Here is a 23,631-nt window from a genome sequence, read left to right on the forward strand (position 1 = left end):
TGAGCATATTTGTGGGTTGATTCAATTTAGTTACTCATGTCCTTCACTTTGGGACTCTTACTATTTCCTCTGTGCGCCCCCCCCCCCCATTATCTTTTCATGGAGTCCCTATTTAGTTGGATGAGGAGCATGCTGAGTTGGTTTTCTAGCAAAACTTTTCTTTCCTATTTTTTCATGTCATTGCCTTTTTGATCTCAATTTGGGTATTTTTTCTTTTCTTTTTTTTTTTTTTTAAAGTATAGCTCTCCTTTTAGTTTTTTACTTATTTTCACACTGGAATTTTTCCACCTCTTGCCTGCATTTAGGGAGATATATGCCTGACTACTGTTATTGCAGGAGCAGAGGACTACAGGTGCCCCATTGCAGGATGTAGGCTTTACCCACTCCCCTTGTGTACAGGAAGACTCTTTTCACTAAGTCTGGCGTCTTTAATCTTGAAACTGCTTTAGTTTCCTTAGAGAATAAAACCTCTTGTCTCCTGTAGTGAATGAGGATGTATTTTCTGATTAAGTTGCAAGGGGTATCTATTGTTTCGTTTTGTTGTATGCAGACTTTGATTCGCTCTTTTCATTTTTCAAGTCCTAGTTTCCTCCGTGGAAACTAGTAGAGGGATATTGAATCTCATAGGAGCTTTGTGGGGCCAGTCATTCTGCTTCTAACCACTCTTCTGTGGGCATCTAAATTACAATTTGCTCTATTTTGCTAAGTTAGTTATGTTGTTTCCTGTTGTATATAAACTTCTTACAGACTCCATACCATTTATAATGTTACATGGAAAACCTGCCATTTTTAATTAGAATTGTCTCTGTTTCCATATTTTTAAGACAAGTTTTCATGTTCATTTATAGCCTGTATATTTTTTAATGCCTGTATAATTTTATGTCAAGATAGTAAGACAATTATTTCACTGTTTCATTACTATTACACACTTATCTTGGCTACAGTTTTCACATTTTAGTTAAAATTACTTTAAATAATCTATATGTTTCAAAACCATTTGTATTGTATTATCTTCCTACATAGTTCTTAGAACTGAAGGCTTTGTGTAAGCCACTTAATCCTCTTCTTTCATTTTACACATGAATAATCTGAGGGTTAAGAAATAGTCTGTGGTCACATAGCTCCTAAGTGGCACAACTTGGACTTGCTCCCAGGCTGTCTGGTACCAGTCAGTCTGCTCTTTTTTTTTTTTTTTTTTTAAGATTTATTTTATTTTATTTCTTTATTTATACAAGCACTAGGTACAGTCAGAAGTGAGGGAGGGTGAGAGAATTCACCAGAGCCAGAGCGGGGAGCAGAGCAGGCAGAAGGACCGAAGTACACTGCAGAGGGGAGCAGCGGGCTGCAGGGGAGGTCTGCGCGCCATGCGGGACCCTCCTCTGGTGGCCGGGGAGCAGCCAGGGATCGAACCAGCACTGCAGAGGCTGCGGGCAGCTTTGCAACCCAGCGCTCAACCGCTGCGCCACTGGGGACACCCCAGTCAATCTGCTCTTTACTACAACACTCTTCTGCACATCTCAAGCCTTAATTGACTAAGATACTGTCACAAAGTGCTTCTAAAATTGCAGTGCTTTAACAATTAACAAAGTGTTGAGCATTATTCTCAATGAATATGTGTTAACTGGTGCCTTTTTCCCTCTTTTTAGTTTGTAGTCTTTCATCTGGAAAATTTGGGACATTACTTAGTGGCTCATGGGATACTACTGCTAAAGTCTGGCTGAATGACAAATGCATGATGACCTTACAGGTACAGTACTTTTTTGTGACTATTCTAGATAATAATATGATGATTCAGTAGAAACATAAATTACTACCCATTTTATTCACAGGGTCATACAGCTGCCGTGTGGGCAGTAAAGATCCTGCCTGAACAGGGCTTAATGTTAACTGGATCAGCAGACAAGACTATTAAGCTGTGGAAGGCTGGAAGATGTGAGAGGACTTTTTCAGGTAAGATTAGAGTAGACAACTTTTATAATCTAATCCTTTTTTATTTGTTCAGATGGTTTTTTTCTCTAAAGTTTAGAAACTAGAAAATGGTAATTGAAAAGCATCCCTGTATTTGAGTCACTTTAATATGGCATGTAATTTTTCTAAAAATTAATATTTAATATATTTTAATGATATAATGAGACCTTTCATAAAACAATCAGATGTGCACTAATAATAGCTACCTGATGAGATGTGATATATGTATGTGCTTCTGTGTATTACCGATATGTAATTTCTGGCCAGCCATTATGTTTTTGGCTTTTATTTTCATTTTAGCAAGGTAAACTTCCAAGCATAAACCTTATTGGTGTGTCAGTAGTGTCATCTTCACTCATGAAGTAAAAATCAGTATCTTTATTAGTAATAAAGTACATTAATAATAACAAATATTAGACTTTTATTGTGATTTCAGGTGGGTAGTCTATTTAAATTTAAACATTTAAATAACTCTTAGACTGAAGCATTTGCTATCTAATATCAGTAGTGCTAATTTATTGGGAGTCACGTTTCTGATGGGTTTTTTCCTTACTTTTATTTATTTCTTTGAAGTTGAACACTACACTCTATAGTACTGTAAAAAGTTCGTTGTGGACATAAGGCTATCTGTAGGTAGAATATAGACAATGAGTTATAACTAAACATGCCTGTTTTTCTGCTTCCATACAGAAAACGCACGTGTGTGTGTGTGTGCGTGTGTGTGTAGCTGTTGGTAATCTGGATAGTTAATCTAAATCAGCAGATATTGTGCACAGTGACTTCTGCTGTTATTTACTAGATCACAAGTTGATAGAATGCGTTGCCTTTAATTATATAGTAATACCTTCAACAATGCTTCAATAAATAGTGAAAGAAATAAAATTTTATCAAGTTTTTGAAAATATTTAATAGCTTCTGTTAAGTAGAATATATGTGTGAATGTGTGCTTATACACACATGTATGTGTGTATACACATACATACATATATTCACATGTATGCATATTCACACATACATTAATTCATACCTATATGTATATATGCATGCATATGTATGTATATACATACACATATATGAACCTAATGCAAGAAGTTTGTTCCATAAATTCTTACCTTTAAAAAAAATCATTGATCATTAGTTTTTATTTCACCATTTTAATGCCTGAATTTATATAAATTGTGAAATACTTCCATTGATAATGCAGTGGGGTTTGGCTTTCTGTTTGCAATTTGGTTGTATCAAAGCGGCAGAATAGGTTATGATTTGATTCAAAAAAGGTAAGATTGGGCCTCCCCGGTGGTGCAGCAGTTGAGCGCTGGGTTGCGAAGCTGCCCTCAGCCTCTGCAGCGCCAGTTCATTCCCCAGCCGCCAGGTAAGGGTCCCACATGGCCGCAGACCTCTCCTGCCGCCCGCTGCTCCCCTCAGCAGTGTACTTCAGTCCTTCTGCCTGCTCTGCTCCCCACTCTGGCTCTGGTGAATTCTCTCACCCTCCTGCGCTTCTGACTGTACTCAGTGCTTGTATAAACAAATAAATAAATAAATAAATCTTAAAAAAAAAAAAGGTAAGCTTATGAAGTGGGAAACTTGATTCTTACTTTAGCATTGCTACTAGTTGTGGTTTTAGATAAATTAATCTCTTTCAGCCTATCTTATATTTTAATAAAATTTACTTTTAGTGATGAAATTTTTATTTTGACTCTTAAATAATTAAATTCCTTTTGTGATCTCAATTTTTGTGAATTTCTTCCAGTGTATTTTGAATATAAATCTTAGCATTTTGTGCTGAGATTGAGGGAATCTTTGTTACATTCAATTATAGTGTATGCTCTTGATTACTCTTGTTATTGGGGAAAATTAGGTGTAATCAATTGTCAGGTAAAAATAGAAAATTGAGGGGATCAAAATTATGTTTCTAGCAGGTTTTAAAAGAAAGATAAGATGAATGTAAAATAACTTTGCAAGACTGATGATAAAAAGTGGTACCAAACACAAAACACTGTTTACTTGGCTTTTCTACAAAAAAAAGATTATCTCTAACTCAAAAATCATTTCTTAGTACTCACTGATCTTCTGTAATGGTGTAGTAAGTTACATAAAGCTATCAGCAAATGATCCATTTTATTGAAATATGTTCTTTTTTTAATACAGGGCATGAAGACTGTGTAAGAGGTTTGGCAATCCTGAGTGAAACAGAATTTCTTTCTTGTGCAAACGATGCTAGTATTAGAAGGTGGCAAATCACTGGCGAGTGTCTTGAAGTATATTATGGACATACCAATTATATTTATAGCATATCTGTCTTTCCAAATTGTAAAGGTAAGATTATATTTCACTATTAATTCAATTTTTTTTTGAAGATTTTATTTATTTTTGCGTAGACGAATGTAGAAGAACTGGGGTGCAAGCCAGAGGTGCAGGGGGTGGTAAGATGATTCACCAGAGAAAGAGCTGGGAGCAGAACAGGCAGATCTACTGAAATACACTGCTAAGGGAAGCAGCGAGTGAGAAAGGAGAGGTCTGCTGTGCCATGTGGGTTAGCTCCCTGGCTAGGGATTGAGCTCAGGCCACAGCAGTCATATCATGATAGCGCTGAGACTTAACCCCTAGGCCACCAGGGAGGCCTTGTATTAATTCAGATTTGATGAATGTGTTGTAAAAAGTTCATACATATTTGAGGAAAGACTTTGTATAACTTGTTAGAATGAGGTATAGGATGTAAGATATAGTGTATAAAATTGTTATTTTTGATAATATGGTATAAGTGGCAAATACATAAAATTTGAAACTTTAAAATACTTTGGAATTATCTAGAAAGATAATGTGTGTAGATATATATCTTTTTTTATTCACACTTACTTTTCCTGTATTCATTTTAGATTTTGTGACAACAGCAGAAGACAGATCTCTGAGAATCTGGAAACATGGGGAATGTGCTCAAACCATTCGACTTCCAGCTCAGTCTATATGGTGCTGCTGTGTGCTAGACAATGGTGACATTGTGGTCGGTGCGAGGTATTTATATTATATTCAGTCAATAAAGTGTCTAGCTAAATCTTTGGTAGACTGTGGGAGTGCACAGTGATAAGCATAAGGAATTTCAGGTGCATGGGGGGGCATATATATGCACTTTGGGTTACTAAACAAAACAGTAGTGAGTGTAACAGCTTTTACACAAATGACATATGTACTGCAAGTTATGCAGTTGAAACAATGAATGTAAGAGAATTGATGTTCAGGAAAGTAGAGTTTGTTGTGGGAAAACTTTCTGGAAGAGGATGTCATTTGAATTGAATTTTGAAAGATAATAATAAAGGAAATGAAGCTTATCGAAAGAAATGATTAATAAAGGTAGCTTGAGAATGAAAGTGATACATGTAAAGATGAAGGAAAATGAAGTACAAATGCTGGGGAATAGTGTATAATAAATAAGGTGGGGCTTAATTATGGAGAACCTTGAATGGCAGGCCTTTTTTAGATTGTATGTTTGGGGTTAAAAGGTTTTTGCTCTAAAGCTAGAATTAAAAAGATTAAAGCAGAATTTGTGAATTATTAAATATGTCAGTAGTATTTAACTAATGGTAACAGTGGGCAGGAAAACAAATTAGAAAGCAGTTGTAGTAAGGGGTATGACGTTATGAAGTATTGGCCCCACATGCTGGTGGATAAGAGAACAACAAAAAAAAAAAAAAACCACAACAGATAATGTTGAGGAAAAGTGATCAGAAAGGGGATGAAAGAAAAAGCTAAACTTTGGATGATTGGAAATCTGTGCTAATAAAAATGCAAAGTATAAGAATTGGTTTGGTGCAAGGATGATTACCTTGGTTATAGACCTGCTTGAGGTCCAAGTGGTGGAGAGCCACACTCATGCCAGTGGGTGTAGGAAGATGTACTCCAGCGTAGGGTAACGACTCAAACCGAAGGCAAAGCTTGGCACAAAACTGCCAGAGACAAGCAATAGAACATCTTTCTCTGAGGGAAGTACATACATAGGAGGAGGTATAGAAAGCTATAGACTGAATCATCATATACTGTGGGTAGAAAAAGAGAAGCAAGTAGGTTAAAGAGAAGAAAGAATTCAGATACTGAAATTCAGAGATGGTAAAGGAAAGGTTTTGAAAGGAAATTATGATCAGTGTCAACAGGTGTATGAGGGCTTACAGAATGAAAAGTTAGAAGAGCTTTTGTTCTTAATTGAAAAAATGTTATTAGTGACTTTTTTGAAATCACATTTTAGTAGAAAACAATAGAATAAGTTAAATAAGAGGAGATATAAAGTTGTTTGGGGAAATGAATGAGGATGGAATCATAGACTACTCTGGCAATGACAGCAGGAGGCAAAAAGGCTACAATGATAAGGGACACAGAGCCTAATAAAAGTGGAAGTGTTTTGCCTGGGTGGGACATTGATTTGTTGGTTTAGTTTTTTTTCCCTCCTAAGCATATTTGACATTGTGAAAAAAAAGTAAATCAACGAAATGGGTGAAATTATTTAGTGAAGGGTAACTATTTAACTTGGAATTAAAAACTATATTAAGTATATTTCTCTCTTAATCTTTTGCCAGTACCTTTTCCCTGAAATAACCTTTTCCCATTCTATACATTGCTCTGGAAAATGATAGAGTAGTGTGCACTAAAGCCCACATACCCACATAGTGCAATATTCAGCTGTATAGGCAGAGTCATGTTTCTCGTAGTCACAAATACACATTTTTACTTTGGATCGTGTGATAACAATATACAATGGCAGTCACTTAAAATGAGTTTGTTTTTCCTTATAGTGATGGTATTATTAGAGTGTTTACAGAATCAGAGGATCGAACAGCCAGTGCTGAGGAAATCAAGGCTTTTGAAAAAGAACTCTCTCAGGCAACCATTGATTCCAAAACTGGTGATTTAGGAGATATTAATGCTGACCAGCTTCCAGGAAGGGAACATCTGAATGAACCTGGTAAATATTTCAGGATGTCTAGTAGTAAAAAATGTTACCATGTTTGCCTTTTGGAGAGGTAAGAAAAGAAAGATTGTTTTGCTAGTGTTATTCTCTGTTTTTCTCAGATCTGGATTTTTGAGAATGTCTATCACTATGAAATAACCATTGTGAGAATCCATGTTTTTCTTGCTTTTGTCTTAGTTTTAGACTTCTAGATAAGTTCCCTATAAATACTTTTTTATTTAAATAAAACTTCCATTACTTATATATTGTAAGTACTCAGAAGTTACCTATTTAATAATTTTTGGTTAGTTCAATCCCATAAAAGGTTGTACAGGCTAAAAATAAAAATTAGTTGCATAGGATGATGTCTACTGAATGAACTGTGAGTTTTGAGTTTAAAATCAGAGGCAATTGCCCTAATAGAATCTTCCATTCAATATATTCCTGCTCCCCTATATCAGTTGTTTTCAGAACTTGTTCATGGATCACTGGGAATTCTGAGATCCTTTCATAGTGTCCATACAATCAAAACTAATTTCATAACATTAAGAATCTTTTATACTGTTAACATTTGCACTTAAAGTATGAAAGCAATCTGGGGTGAAACTGCTGATGCCTTAGGCTGCACTCAAGGCAATGGCTTTAAATTCTTGTGGTAATCATTGTGTTCTTCACCGGGCACACAGTCGTAATTTAAAAGCAAATGCCATCTGACTTTAATATTAGTCCTCGAGGATACATTGAAAGTTAATTTTACTACATTTTGACCCTTTAATATGATTTTTTTTTATATTCTGGATTACAAAATGTAAAATACACATAAAATACACGGAAGTATCATACTATCCACCAGGATAAGTCAGTTAAGTTGCAGGCTGAGTTTTTTGCTATAGAATGCCATTTTTTATTTCAAAGGACAAATAACTATGGCTCTTCAGGCTTGCATATTTGGCGGACATTTTTTGATAATCAGCTAATTAAGCATGTTTACTTTCAAGAAAACAACTTGCAGTATTTGTTGCCAGATACAATTCAAACTTTTGAAATGAAAATTCAAATTTTGGGAAATTTATGTCTGCCACCAGGATTTGATTACTTCCTTATGCTTAAAAGATTATTCTAATACTATCAGTGGTACTATTAACAAATGCAATTTTTTATATAAATAAAATGTTTAAATATGTGGATGATCTGCTTTAATTCACTGTCAATATGACCAATTAATGGTGTTTAAAAAGTAAAAATGGGTAAAAGTTCAGTTGAAAGTCAGAGGATAAAGCAGCAAGAAGTGGTGATCAAAGTTTAAAGTAGAAGGTGGATTTCAGTGCAGTAGACCATGGAAAAAAATCACTGATATGGTTTCAGATCCTACATTGCAATCTTTGAAGACCTACAACTTTAATATCCGTATTTTTCTAAAAAGACTTTTGAACTTGTCCTTTTTGCTTTGATTATGTTAATCTGTATAAGGCTTAATCTCCTTTTGTGTACTTCAACCAAAACAGCAGATTGCAGTGGAGTGAATGCTGAGGCAGGTATGACAGATAATCTAGTTGTCTTCTAAAAGAGAAACGTCAAAGAGGTTTACAAAATGTAAAACAGTGCCAGTCTTCTAAATTTCTGAAAACATACTTCATTTTCATTAATATGTATTCAATATGTAATGAATCTGTTATTATTTTTCATGAAATAAATATGTATTTTTACTCAGGTTCAATTTCAAATCCAGTAAATCAGTTGACAGATACCACAGGGGAAAAAAGCTCTTTCAGCTTCTGAATAAGTTCTATGACTATTAAGAGATCTTCAAACCAAACATCTGAGAACTGCTGCATTGTTTTTAATATTCCTAGAATTCTTTACAAAAATGTAGTCCTTTCATTACTATATATGTGTGTGTGTGTGTGTGTGTGTATGTGTATAGATGTTCAGTTGATATTTACTAAGTACCTAATGTTTGCCAAGCATTGTCTAAACTTTGGGGAATATAGTAGATAATGAAAGAAACACAAACCCTGTTCTCAAAATTTATGTTCTATAGGGGACAGATAAGTAAATCGTAAATAAGTAAATATATAAGTACATCAGGGAATGAAAAGTACCATGGGATAAAAGAACCAGGGGTTGTGGATGTTTTATAATATTTTTTTGTTTAATCAGTAAAATATTGTAGTATTTTCTATACAGCTAAGCAAACCATTAGTAAAAACCCTTAGGCCCAGCTATTTCTACAAATTGTAATGTTTTGGGATATTTATAACAATATCATGAGGTATTTGTTTTATGAACTTAATATAACCATCAGGGAATGTATAATACTTAACACAGCAGTAACTGTTGTAATAGGTAAACCAAAAATCTTAGTAACTTAACACAAGATAATTTTACTTGTATATTTAAAGCTTAGTGGATTGGATGGCAGGCCATGCTGGAGCCCTGCCTCTGTGAACTCTATGTTCAGAGTAATTTTGCTCCTCATAGTCAGTTAGGGGCCCATGCTGATGGAACTCACAATCTTCCACATGTGACTTCCAAGGTTTCCTTGAGTATAGGTAGATATTCAGCTACCTAATAGGGTAAGAAGGGAGGATAGAGGATGACAGAGTAGTTCTAAAACTGGCACTTAATATTGCACCGATCCAAATTTCACTGCCCATTACTCAGTGTATGACATCTAGGATCTGAACAATGTGGTCATGGCTAGTAAGTCTTTGATTAGACAACACTGTCCTATGGAATAGGATGTGAATCTCTGGAGGACAGCCAGCTATCTCTGCCATTGAAACCTTCACTGAAAATGGGACATTTGGGTAAAGTCCTTATGGAAATAGGGGAGCAAATCTTGCCAACATCTTTGTGAAGGGTGTTGTTGGCAGAATAAGCGGCCACTGCAGAGACTCCATGACTGAAGTAGAGTAATGGGATGAAGGGGAGAATCAAGAAGACGAAACCAGAGGAGGTGGTGGGGGCAGATTATAGCTGGCCCTATACACCACACCTAGGACTTAGATTCTAATTCAAGACTAAAATGGAAAGTCAGTGAACGTTTCTGGAAAAAGAGTGTCAGGAGTTCCTTAAACTTTTCAAATATTCTTCAGTTACCTGAGTCGAATATAGAGTGTAGGGTCCCCAGAACAGGAGTAGGAAGCCATTGAAGCAATCCAACGGAGAAATAGTGGAGACTTCTACTAGACTTGTAAATTTCTGAAAACATGCTTAGTTTTCATTAATATATATTCAATATGTAATGAATCTGTTGATTGCCATGAGATGGTGAGATGAGGAAGTTTTCCAGATATATTTTTTTAAGATAGAGGTGATAGAATTTGCCAAAGAATTGGGAGTGGAAGAACAGGGAATCAGATTCCCCTATACATTTTGGCCTGAGCTGGTGAAAAAAATGGAGAGTTATTTACTGAAATAAAAGTGTTGTTAGAAGATACTCAGTAATAAAATTTGTGTTAGGTTTGATAGACCAGCTGCTGGCTAGTAGAATCTTATTTTTAACTTTCTTTTATGTAATAAAGTTCCTGTTACTTTCTTTTTGGTCACTTTATAGTTAAGTTACATTCTAAAATTTCTCATTTAATAACAATTTATATTAAATCAAAAAAACAAAAAAGTTAATGATAAAAAAACTAAATGTTTTTTGAATTTCACTGTGTCATCCACCTTTGATTCTTAAAATTTTTATTTTAAGGTACTAGAGAAGGACAGACTCGTCTGATCAGAGATGGTGAGAAAGTCGAAGCCTATCAGTGGAGTGTTAGCGATGGGAGATGGATAAAAATTGGTGATGTTGTTGGCTCATCTGGTGCTAATCAGCAAACATCTGGAAAAGTTTTATATGAAGGGAAAGTATGTTAACGTCTACTTTCTAATTATCATTATGTTAAAGCATTAGAAAAAATTAAAGATTGTCTTTTCTTTTTCCCCCATGCTGATAACATTTTCTTTGGTGTTATGACATTTAAAATTATACTTTGAGGCCTCCCTGGTGATGCAGGGGTTAAAGTCTCAGTGCTGTCAGGCTATTGCCAGCCACTGTGGCCAGGGAGCTGATGCACTTATGGTGCAGCAGACCTCTCCTCAGTACATCCGCCTGTTCTGTTTCCCACTGTCTCTGGTGAATCCTCTCACCTCCCACACCTCTGGCCTACACCCCAGCTCTTGTATGCATAAATAAGTAAAATACATCTTTAAAAATAAAATAAATGAAATTATACTTCAGTGGGGCAATTCTGTCTTTTCCCGGTCTTCAATAAATTTTGTAAGTCTTTTCAAATGGGGAGTATTGCATTTGGATAGACAGAGTAGCCATTAATTGCCCTAGTAGTGAGATACATAAGCTATTCCCAACACATTTTAAGGATTAGGTGCTTCTGTGCCACCTTTTATCTAATGTTTAGTGCTTTACTATATTTAATTTGAGAAGACATGAGAGACCCTGCTGGGCAGTACTTACAATACCAGCATGTTTTGGTAAGTGGGGCATGGTATCATCTGATATGTTTGGCTTTGAGATCAACCAATTGGAAACCTACCTTTGGCCTTAAAATTAATAAGTGTTGTAATCCATCCCTCACCTCCAACCCCAGGGAAACACTTATTTTGTAATACATGCAGATGGTTAATCATTATATGTCAAGTGGAACATCTTAGCATTGTAGTTTGGACAAAGTTTAAGTAATGTAGCTATTAAAAAAAAATAACGTTTTATCTATGTCATTAAAATATTTGAGCAGATAAGTTAGTAATAATTTATCTTCCTTTTTATATTCCTATTAAAGGAATTTGATTATGTTTTCTCAATTGATGTCAATGAAGGTGGACCATCATATAAATTGCCATATAACATCAGTGATGATCCCTGGTTAACTGCGTACAACTTCTTGCAGAAGAATGATTTAAATCCTATGTTTTTGGATCAAGTGGCTAAATTTATTATTGATAACACAAAAGGTCAAATGTTGGGACTTGGGAACACCAATTTTTCAGATCCGTTTACAGGTAAGTTAAGGTTTATATTCTTATGTATTATAAATGTTGGTTTTTTTTCTTGATGCATTTAAATTCCTGTTATAATTAGCTATTTACATACAAACTGAGACCTACCACAGGTTTTTACTTCACATTCATTTTTTTTTTCCTTAAAGATCTTGTAACATTTTTTTTCTTTTTTTTAATAATAAATTTTATTTTTATATTCCCCATACAATTGCAGCCCCCCCCATTCTGACTCCTTTGCTATGCAACAAATCTAGGGCTGAATTGTAGGTAGTTTAGTTTATATGTGATTTGTATTTTACACATCCATTTTTTTTTTTAAAGATTTATTTATTTAGGGCCTCCCCTGGTGGCGCAGTGGTTGAGCGCTGGGCTGTGAAGCTGCTGCTCAGCCTCTGTAACGCCGGTTCGATCCCCGGCCGCCAGCGAGAGGGTCCCACATGGCGCGCAGACCTCTCCTGCCGCGCCCACTGCTCCCCTCAGCGGTGTATTTCGTCGGTCTGCCTGTTCTGTTCCCCGATCTGGCTCTGGTGAATCCTCTCACCCTCCTGCACTTCTGACTGTACCCAGTGCTTGTATAAATAAATAAATAAATCTTAAAAAAAAAATGAAATGAAGTACTTTAAAAAAAAAAAGATTTATTTATTTATGCATATAAGAGCTGGGGTACAGGCCAGTGATGCAGGGGGTGAGAGGAGTCACCAGAGAGTGGGAAACAGAACAGGCAGACTGACTGAAATACACTGCTGAGGGGAGCAGCGGGTGAGACAGGTGAGGTCTGCTTTGCCATGCGGGTTTCTCTGTTGCCCGCTGGGGATAGAACTCTTGTTGCAGAGGCTGTGGATTGCTTCATAGTGTGGGGCTTAACCCCTCGCGCCATCAGGGAGGCCCCCTACACATCCATTTTTTTAAGTCAATAGTTTGTAACACTATTGAGTGTTTAAATCCCATGAGTGATCTCATACCAGATCATAAATTATAATCCTAGTAGTAGTGTATTCCGAATCCTGGCTTCTAGGAAATGGATTATAATTTTAGGAGGATTAGCTTGAGTTCTGGGTCCTGAGAACTGATGCCATGATACAGGAGAAATGAAATGTTTATTCTTTTATTAGCTATAGGACCCGGTCTAAATAAAAATTTGAAATTGGCACTTTATTGTTAATGTTTTCCTCTTATCATTTCTGACTCCATCTTTCATGTTCTAGTTCTCTTGTTTTACAAGAATCCTGTGTACTCTTCCTGTCTTAAGTCCATGTATACATTGGCCTTTTTCCTTTCACAGATACTTCATGTTCTTAAATTGTCCTGTCCCCTCGTAATCCAAAATACTATTGTTCAATCACATAATAAACCTAATTTCACCTGTTTGTTGACTTAGAATTATCAGTCTTGAGTTACTACTGAACTGTAACTGATGTAAGCCTGCCAATCATTGCACTTTTTTTCTCTGAAGAGGAAAAAAACAATGTGTTTATTTCTTTTGGTGGAATTTCAGGCTAATGTGTAAGGGAGTGAATAATAATTGCAGAATTATGTGCGTTATTAAAGCAGTTAACTCTAGGTATTGAAAAACTTTGATTTTTTTTGTTCTTTTGAAACTTGATCACTTTACATTCTTCAGTACATTATTTTGTAGTTGCCTCTGATTATTTCCCTAGAGGTACTAACAAAACATACACAAACCACACATTTGTAAACATATAAATGGAAATCTGTTTGCTTTGTAGCACTTTTTCCCTTTGTAATTCTTTTCTCCAGTAGGTTATAAGCTTCAGTGGATACAAGCAATTTTGTTCCCTGCTGGATTCCCAGCACTGAATGCACTGTTTGACACATGAATTAATGAACCCAGGGGTTCGCTAAAAGATTAACATTGATACCTGCAGTTTTGATTGCAACAGCAACAGCAGGAATTCTAGCGAATCTGTATAGGAACAGGAATTGATTTTGTGTGTGTGTATTATTTAGGTCAGGGGACACCTACAATTTCTCTTTTTATATTTGAATTCACAGTCATTTTAATATTGGAGTACAGTGACTAAAGTATTATGAAATATTAAAGTTACGAAACAGAACTTGGAGAATCAGAGAAATGTGTTTCATACAAGTCTTTCCAACTATAAGACTTCCTGACTTTAGTTTCTGTTATTTCTGTCATGTGATGGCCTTGCTCTTCTTTTTTTCTCAAAATTTAGAATCTTACAATGTGAGCATTATGCTGTTTATTAAATTCAAAATCTGGCCTACTTCAGCTGTTCCTTTGTTTGCTTACACAGGTGGTGGCAGATATGTTCCAGGCTCATCATCAGTATCATCTAACACAGTGCCTGCAGCAGATCCTTTTACAGGTAGGCTATAGTTTTTGTGAATATATCTTTCCTCACTAAATGTACAGCATTTTGTGTTTTAGAGCTTTTTTCCAATAATTGGTAGTTCCCTTAATGTATTTCCAGTTTTGACGGGTTGCTTTTTCTTGGAGGAATTTTGTATCTTTCCTCATGACTTTTAAAACATATTATTAGGACTGATCATTTTCTCCAATGATCCCTCCCGAAGAGCAGAATAGTTTTATAAGTGTAGGTTTCAGAGTCAGACAGATCTTGGTTCAAACTCTGGCTCTACCACTTACTTGCTATGAGAAGTTGGCAAGTTGCTTAACCTGTCTGAGCCTATTTTTTTTATCTGTGAAATTAGATATTAGGGGAACTCACCACCCAGGATACAGCATGAATGCTCTCAGTGGCGAGATGCTATCCATCACAAGCAGGAGGAGCCATGAGTCCCTGGTACTGGATGAAGCAATGCAGTCAAGAAGTCTGCCCAGGCATATTTTGCCATAGCATGGAAGACATTTCACCCACCTAGCCCGGATTAATCTTCCTAATCTAAGTTTTTGTCCTTCATGAAGTCCTGGAAGTGTTGGTGTGTCTTTTCAAAGTGACTTTTTTTGCCAAGGTATGCATATCTCAGAGTCTGCTCTACTGGGAAAAAAAATTGCCAAGCTCGGACCTTAATGCAGCTGAAGAAGTGTTTTCAGAATAGCTTTTGACATATTTTTTATGATGCTGCTGTTGGATCTTCAACCTGAGTTCCCAGATAATCTACCAGATTTGGAGAAAAATTCATAGCATTTTTGGTGTTCATTGACTGGACATACATATACTGTGAGCTCTAAAAGCGACAATGTGCAATCATGTCTAAAGCATAGATTGGATCAGCATACAACCTGGGTTGGTATCACAAAGTTATGATCATTCTCAGTGATCTTCCTTGCTCCCGTGAATGAATTGGTAACCCTGATGCCAAGAACTGTACCTTGTGCATTGATGACCAGTAAATTAACAGTAGCCAACTATCAAGCTAAATGTGGTAGCACATTGACTATGAAGGGATTCTTTGATGGCATAATACAGTTAGAAAGTATAGTAGGAATCTGAAGAGTGATGACTTTGATGGTGATGCCCTAAAACTTAGAACAACAGAGTTCTGAGTCTCACTGGCGACTTTTTTTGGAACAGAAAGAACACACCGAGCTTCAAACAATACCAGCAACATTAGAGAACTCTTGGAACTATCCTGATGGCCAGCACATCTTCCTGTTGCCCGATGTCAGTAATTCAGAAGATGTAATGACTTATGGAGATATGCAAAATAGCATACTAAATGCTATTTTAAATAACTGAGACAGACTATTATAAGCACCTCCCATTTTAAGATATGAAAATTAAATGGTATAATACATGTAAAGTGTTTAGCAAATGCCTAGAATATATTTAAGCCCTCAATACATATTATTACTGTTGATGTTATTCCCCCAACTTTACCTGCAGCACTGGGTCCAAAAAAGTTTCTCCACTTGGTTTACATCTTCAGGTCAACCTTAATCTTAATTCTTTCTGCTTTTCCTTACTTATGTGGTTCTCAAATGTCGAATGCCAGTTAGACTCTTTGGGGTGTGTGTTTAACTTACTCATCACACCATCCTACTCATAAAATTTTGATATACTATATTAGTAAAGAAGTTAAAACACTCATGCCCTGATCCTCATTCATTCTGATGAAATGATCTTGGGTGTGGTTTGCTGTTAGGTAGCTTTTAAAATGTCCTACAGGTTTCTAAGGTGAAGCCAGTTTAGAGAACCATTGAGTTACTATAACCCAGGGAATCTACATGTTGAACAGGTAACTCTCATTGGGGTGATCAAAGATCCATTTAGAAAAGTGTTGGACTATACTCTGGACATGGCAAGTTATTCAACCTTCCTCTTGTAAAATATTATGTATAGTAATGGGTATCAAATATGTAAATGATTTTGTGCATTTGAGATGCTTAATGTACTAGCTAGCAGATAGTAAAAGCTCAGAAAGTCTAAGTATTCTGTGTCCTACCTTATTTTAATTAATACTGTTTACATTTGTGGCTTTTGTTTACTTTTTCTTCATCTGTTAACCCTGTTCTGCCAACTCCTAGATTCTAAACTCGGGCTAGAATAATAGCTCATCTTTCTTCTGCCCACATAGGTTTATCCAGGGCTCTGAACATCTTCAAATCCTGGTGACTTTCTGCACTTGTTTTTCATGTTCCTTTCTTTTCATTGTCAATGAGATAGCCACAAAAATAATCTCAAGTATGAGACTAAGCTATTGTTGTAGCATCCCAAAACTCTATAGTCTCATTTCTGCTAGTTTTATGTGCCACTATTCCTGTTTATTTTAATAGAATGGTGTTCATATCTCAATATGAACACCTTTCAGCGTGTCACCAATCCCAATTTTTTTATCATTCATGAAACTTCTATAATTATGATGTATAAAGTCTCTAATGTTTATTTTGTAACTTGAGAATTCCTTTTCTATAATTCTGACATTAGGCACTGTAAGTTGTAGGCACTATTAAGCATTTTCATGTATTAAATGTACAGCCTACCACATATATAAAGATGCCATTCTGAAGTGTGACTAATAATGAAAATAAGTTCCGTGTAAAGAATAAGCAGTTTGACCTTTGTATTGAACTTTATAATTTGTAGTTACCTTTCTTACTAGGATTATTATTGCATTTTAGGTGGTGGTCGTTATGTGCCAGGTTCTGCAAGTATGGGAACTGCCATGACTGGAGTTGATCCATTTACAGGTAAACATTTCTCCCCTCCCTCCCTCTTTGTGAAACTTTCATTTCATGAAAGACTAAGAAATAGGTGTCCTTATCATGCAGGAGAATGTTTTGTGTAGTAAATCAAGACCAAACTTCTTGGCTTGGCTTTTAGAGTAGTCTCAGAATTGTGTCATCACTGCACATTAAAGTTATCTGGGGAGTTTTAAAAAGTACTCAGGGCCTCTCTGGTGGTGCAAGGAGTTAAGTCTTAGCACAGTGAAGCTATCAGCAGCCACTGCAGCGTGAGTTCAAGTTCGGTCTCCGGCCAGGGAGCTAACCCACATGGTGCAGCAGACCTCTGCTATCTTGCCCACTGCTCCCCTCAGCAGTGTATTTCAGTAGATCTGCCTGTTCTGCTCCCCAGTCTGTCTCTGGTGCATCTTCTCTCTCTCTCTCTCTCTCTCTCTCTCTCTCTCTCTCTCTCACACACACACACACACACACACACACACACACCCTCCTCTCTCAGCCTATACCCCAGTTCTTAGATGCATAAATAAAATCAATCTTTAAAAAATAAAAAAAGTACACAGTCTGATCCCCAGAGACGTTCACTTGGTCTAATACTGCTCTGGACTGATGCCGTGGCAAGGCTGCTTTTATAATCTAATGTGATTCTGCTATGCAGCCAGGATTGAAAACTGCTGTTCAGTCTACCTCAATAAGGCTGGTTTCCTCGCTGCCCTTACAAAATCTGAGTTTATTCAGTGTTTCCCATTTCATTCTTAGTTTGTTGAAAATATTATTCACTATGTTATACATTGTTCTTTTTAAGATTTAGAAAGGAATTTTCGTTAATCATTTAACCCTGGAATATTTAATATCCTTCTCCTAATTTTTTTTTATCCTTAGTATCTAACCTAGAGTCTGACGTATCTTGTTCATCATTGTTAAATATATACAGTCATTTTTTTTCTTTGTATTGTCTGCCAGGAAAATGCAGAGATAAATTGGTTCACCTCTTGCAAGTTTCACAGAACCTCTCCGCAGATATTTTTCCTAACTTAATGGTATTTTCTATGATATACACACACACAGACATAGAATATATATGTTATTGAACATAATAAAAGAAATAAAACTGCCACTCTACTTTGGTATGTGATTTTTATAAGCTAGTTTTTCATTGCAAAAGTAACATTGGCTGGCAGTATTGAAGTATAACATTGTAATTAAGATTAAGGACTCAGGCCTTGGGAATGTTTAGATGCAAATCTCACTTCCATTACTCTATCTGTTTGAACTTGAGCAATGCTTTTGTTTCGGTGCCTGTGCTTTTTCTCATTTGTAAAGTGAGATAATACCTACCTCCTGGAGTTAAGCACTTAAAACTATAATTAATATATATGTATATGTATCACTTTATACAAAATAAGCTTGTAGTAATCATTAGCTGTACCATTTTCCAGAAGTTACAGTATTTAACAGTTGGGTATATATAATGGATCTTTGGATACTTTAGTCTAAGCTATTGTCATCTCTCACTTAGACTAATGGAAGAGCAGCCCCCAAGTTGGTCTCTCTATGGTCTGTACCTCAGCTAGCAAAATTTTTACAGGATAGCATACCTTATACCCCTCCCTTGCTTAAAATCTTTAAAGATTTCCCACTGGACATTTTCTCTGCCTTGTATCACATTCCCCTCTGCTTTTTCTCCCCATCCAGCCATCTGGCCTGAATCAATTTCTTGAGAATACCATGTTATTTTATGAGTTTTGTACATGCTGTTCTCTTTTGGAATACTCTTATCCTTTGCTTTGTTGTTTAGACCACAAATTACTGTTTGTTTTCCCCGTTCCTTTTTCTTTTTTCTTTGATTTTGCAATATAGTATTTATTAGATGAATTCAGTGAAACTGCTCTGGACACTCAGATCTGCTCTTGATTAGATCACTGACTCAAGCATATGTTCTCATTGCACCCTCTATTTTTCCTTTAAAGAACTTTTTGATGTACTTAGTCTTTTGAGTGATAATTGATTTGTATTCTCCTATTACTATAACTGTATCAGGTACTAGAATAACTTTATTCAGATTTGTTTGTGATCTTATAACATTGGTGAGGAAAAAACAACCAGAATTGACTAAAACAATGTCATTCCAGTGTGCAGTATTAAGGGAGGACATAATTACCTGTATACTCTAATGATTAAGAGTGCAAGCAGTGTCTATACAGCATGCTTTATAAAGCAGACAGAATTAATTTTGTGCATTTATGTCATTCATCTTTTTCTGTGTTTTTTATCTGTTATACTTAGGAATTTAAAATTTATTATTCAAATACCTGCAAAATAATTTTACATTGGGGCAAACATTAAATATAAAGTTTTGAAATGTAAGTAAGGTATAAATTAGATTTAAATTAAACTTTAGCTGAAGTCTCTTAGTCCACTGAGTACTGTAGAATTTTCATCCTGTGCCAGTTATTTTGTTCATTATCAGATAGTAAGTTTCTATTACTGTAATAGGTACTTAAAAAGTAGAAATGTTATAAAAGACTTAGAACCATGATTCTTCAGGGACATGTAACTTGAGGGAATTTATTAGAATGATTTAGAGAATGTGACAGTGCTGTCTACATAGATGGAATAAGCAATAAGAGACATGAGGAGATCATAAGAGATCAATATGCCATAGAGAAGACTGGAATAGGAAGTTTTATAATTGTTTTTTATTCTTTCTTCTCTTAAAAATGTCTAATATAGATTTAGTCTTAAATTTATCAGAGAAGTAAAAAATGTCAAATGGGAAAAATGTTGGTTTACATTTAACCTCCCATTCCAAAAACTATTTTCTACATCAACAAATACAAATAGTATACAAATTCTTATAAATATTTTTTCTTTTTGGTTGAGATTGCTTCATTATTTTATTGCATGAACTAAGTAGTCGTTATATACTTCAGTACTGAAAACCAAGTCATGAAATTTTTAAGATCTCATTTTTGACCACTTGTTATGATTTTCATTATTTTCTGTTCTATAAATAGGGAATAGTGCCTACCGATCAGCTGCATCTAAAACAGTGAATATTTATTTCCCTAAAAAAGAAGCTGTTACTTTTGACCAAGCAAACCCTACACAAATATTAGGTAAGTGTATTTTAAATAATTAGTTTTCTCACATTTCCACAGACCCTTTGAGAAGCTTACAACTGTGCTGGGGACTGGGTGTTTATGATAGACTCTTCTATTGTGGTATTACATAGCTGTGTCAACTACAAAGACACGGCAACATACTTATAAAAACTAATGGACACTAATAAAGGATGTGAGACTTAGGAGGGGGGAGGCGAAAAGGGGGAAAAGGTAGCAGTGGGAAAAAAATATAGCTATGTTTTGCATTTCAAATGTAAGTGAAAGAGGATTAAAAAATTTTTTTTCCACCCTGGAGAACTGTGTTCTTCCACCAGAAAATATACATTGTTGGTTTTCTCCCATGTTGTGATGTTGGCCATCTATGAAAGTCATTTGTGCTGGTATTACAGAGCAGGGTAAGTTCATTGAGGACATGAGTAGAACGAGGGCATACCTCACAGGATTCAGAAGTGCATGACCTGCCAGGGAGGATAAGAACCTTGTTGAACCAGACAATAGAGGCAAGGGCAAGAGCTCAGAGGACCTGGTTGAAGAGACTCCAGAACCTGGACATTAATCTTGAAGGGATGATGACCGTTATTCCTCCCCAGAAAGAGCAGAGATAGTTCTTAGGTCAATCAACTCTGACATTATAGACAGCATAAAGTCCAGCTATACTCACCTGGGTCAAGATTTTATGGCAAAATTAGGATCTCCTCACTAGTTCAGGGCTGTTTTCTTGTCTCGTAGGGGGCAAGGTGACCACATAAGGAGCTCGCAGAGCTGCTAGAATTTGGGCTGTGCCAGAACCCTGACCTGCTGCGGTCTGGTGGGACTCACTTAGGAAGGGAAAAGCCAGGGGTCTCCAGTTCAGATACTTGTGCTAATTTCCTTGTAGTCCATGACTTCTGCCTCTGGACCTTTTACTCTTTCCTGCCTAAAGTAGTCTTTCCCTTTTCTACCTACTTGAATCCTTAAACTCCTGTGCATCCCTCAGGTCTTTAAAAAAAAAAAAGAAATGATCTAAGACTACTACTAGTTCTGTTGACCACAAAAATACATTGAGAATTAATTGAGATATGATAGCACTCATATTGGAATATAAGATGGGTTTTTTTGGTCATTGTTATCCTTCATACTATTCTATAATAATAACCCATAGGTGTGTACTTATTTGCTTTATTTTGAGCAAATCGAGAAGTATATGTACACTTTTAGTAAACTTAACATTTTTCAACTCTTGTTACAAATCTGCAGTCTTTTGCTTTTTGCATTTTTTGAATGCTCGTTGCTTTCAGTAATGATTGATAAAAATTTATAAATTTAGACAGTTAATTTTGTATGTTTTTTTAAAGTTTTATTTGGACAGTTTTTTTTTTTTAAGCCTTTTGTGATGGGAATTGAGCTTTTTTCCCTTTGAGATAAAGATTTTTGAGATAACAGTTGTTAGATGACTTAGAGTAGCACAATGATGATGGGGATGCTGATATTGAAGTGGGGTGTGAAGGGTTTGAAAGAAACTATTTCATAAAATGTGAATATGCTGGGAATTAATTTCCATTAAATCTTTCTTAAAGTGATATCAAATGTGCATATGGAACTAAGTTAATATAGGCATTTAAGAGATTATTTCATTAACATAAGCAGAAGTTGACATAGTTTGCTAGAAGTTGTTACAAGTTTTTTTTCTCCTTAGAAGATAGGGAATTGACTCATACTTGGGTATGTATGACATGATACTCTTTTGAAAACCATTCATGATTACAAATATGATATACTTTAAAAATTTATTCAAAGCAGGGGCCATCCAGCCGGTGCTTTGCCTGGGTGCCTCCATGTGCTCGGCCAGTGGCCTCTGAGATCGCTGACCCGAGCGCCCCGGGAGCCGGCGGGCGGTGGCCCTCGCCGGGGACCCTCCAGCGGTCCCGGGGGACAAAAGTGGCTCTAAATCCACCAAATACACATTGAAGCACGAAAGGATTTAATATGAGGAACAGAAGCATATAGTACCAAATTGTAAGCAATACTTGGAACACATTTAGTGAGTGGGGCAGCTTTTCCTTCTCCCACTGCTGCTGAGATGGTGGAAATTAGTCAAATTCAATATGAAATGGAATACTCTGAAGGTATTAGTCAGCGAATGAGGGTACCAGAAAAATTAAAGGTAGCACCACCAAATGCTGACCTGAAACAAGGATTCCAACAAGGGGTTCCAAATGCTAGTGTGATTATGCAGGTTCCAGAGAGGATTGTTATAGCAGGAAATAATGAAGACATTCCATTTTCACGACCAGCGGATCTTGACCTTATTCAGTCAACCCCCTTTACAACCCCAGCACTAAAAACACCACCTTATATACTTACGCTGAGTGAAAGACCACTAGATTTTCTGGATTTAGAAAGACCTCCTCCAACCCCTCAAAATGAAGAAATCCATGCAGTTGGCAAGCTAAAAAGAGAGTGCTCTATGAGTGAAAATGCTGTTCACCAAAATGGACAGCAGGTCAGATCTGATTCCATGGCTTACCAGCAGATCTTGGATGTGCTGGATGAAAATCGCAGTGTGAGAAGATGAAATGAAATACGTTTGGAAAGACCTGTGTTGCGGGGTGGGTCTGCTGCTGCACTTCTAATCCTCATCATGACAACGCAGGTATGGCATTTCAAATATAGATGCAACAAGTGAAACAACTTCAGATGACATGACTGTTCTAGATGCAGCTTCCTTAAGACGACAGATAATCAAACTTAATAGACATCTACAACTTCTAGAAGAGGAGAACAAAGAACGTGCTAAAAGAGAAATGGTCATGTATTCAATTACTGTAGCATTCTGGCTGCTTAATAGCTAGCTCTGGTTTCGCCGCTAGAGGTAACCTCAGCTCTCAAAAACATTGTCTCAACAGCTGGAAATATAAAGAATTTGCCAACTTAAAAAAAAAAAGGACTTGTGCTCAGTGAAATAAGCCAGAAGGAAAAAGAAAAATATCGGATGGTTTCACTTATAACAGGAATATAGGGGAACCAAATAAGACATCGGTATAAAAAAATAATAATAACAGTGCAGAACACAACGAAGTAAAAAAGGACAAGTATAAGCCAGAGTCATACTTCAGGGGAGGAGGAGGGAGAGGGATCAGAGGGATGGAGAGCGGAGCACAGGGGACTGTGGTGATGGTGCATGGGTGCCTTGGGGAAGGAAATTCTATGAGGACTCAATCTGAGGGGGTGGGGGGAAGCAAATATTGTCTTAAATTTTTTTTTAAAAATGATAAATGTTAAAATAAAAATTAATAAAAATAAAAATTTATTTAAAGCAAAAGGCTTCAGAAGACCTTAGTAACAGGTTAAATAAAAATCTTTTTGCTTCCTACACTATGCTCAGCTTAAAAATACGAACAGAGCTGCTTATTTTATTGGCTTTGATTATTGCTATAAAAAGTCTTATTTCCAGGGGCCTCCCTGGGGGCGCAAGGGGTTTAGAGGCA

The 23,631-nt window shown here is 36.2% G+C and overlaps 2 protein-coding genes across 6 annotated transcripts in view; both read left to right on the forward strand.

The window, feature by feature from the left end:
• Nucleotides 1-23,631, forward strand: part of PLAA (phospholipase A2 activating protein) — a gene marked incomplete at both ends in the record, with an annotated part of 38,422 nt that overhangs the window by 12,658 nt on the left and 2,133 nt on the right. Inside the window, 10 exons of one of the 5 annotated variants that reach the window (XM_084238139.1) lie at nucleotides 1,647-1,747; nucleotides 1,830-1,950; nucleotides 4,117-4,284; nucleotides 4,845-4,980; nucleotides 6,750-6,919; nucleotides 10,605-10,762; nucleotides 11,695-11,914; nucleotides 14,191-14,262; nucleotides 16,980-17,048; nucleotides 20,057-20,158. In XM_084238139.1, coding sequence (XP_084094265.1) covers nucleotides 1,647-1,747; nucleotides 1,830-1,950; nucleotides 4,117-4,284; nucleotides 4,845-4,980; nucleotides 6,750-6,919; nucleotides 10,605-10,762; nucleotides 11,695-11,914; nucleotides 14,191-14,262; nucleotides 16,980-17,048; nucleotides 20,057-20,158 — 1,317 coding nt within the window. The remainder of the gene's footprint in view (nucleotides 1-1,646; nucleotides 1,748-1,829; nucleotides 1,951-4,116; nucleotides 4,285-4,844; nucleotides 4,981-6,749; nucleotides 6,920-10,604; nucleotides 10,763-11,694; nucleotides 11,915-14,190; nucleotides 14,263-16,979; nucleotides 17,049-20,056; nucleotides 20,159-23,631) is intronic. The other 4 variants (XM_084238136.1, XM_084238137.1, XM_084238140.1 and 1 more) reach the window with 4 other exon arrangements.
• LOC311173481 (mitochondrial fission factor-like) lies at nucleotides 22,224-22,995 on the forward strand (the record flags this gene model as incomplete). The annotated part of the gene is made up of 2 exons (XM_084237469.1): nucleotides 22,224-22,663; nucleotides 22,797-22,995. The coding sequence occupies 2 exons, from the start codon at nucleotides 22,224-22,226 to the stop codon at nucleotides 22,993-22,995; spliced, it is 639 nt and encodes a 212-aa protein (XP_084093595.1).

This window comes from Talpa europaea (assembly GCF_964194135.1).
Source record: "Talpa europaea genome assembly, chromosome: 7".
Lineage (NCBI taxonomy): Eukaryota > Metazoa > Chordata > Mammalia > Eulipotyphla > Talpidae > Talpa > Talpa europaea.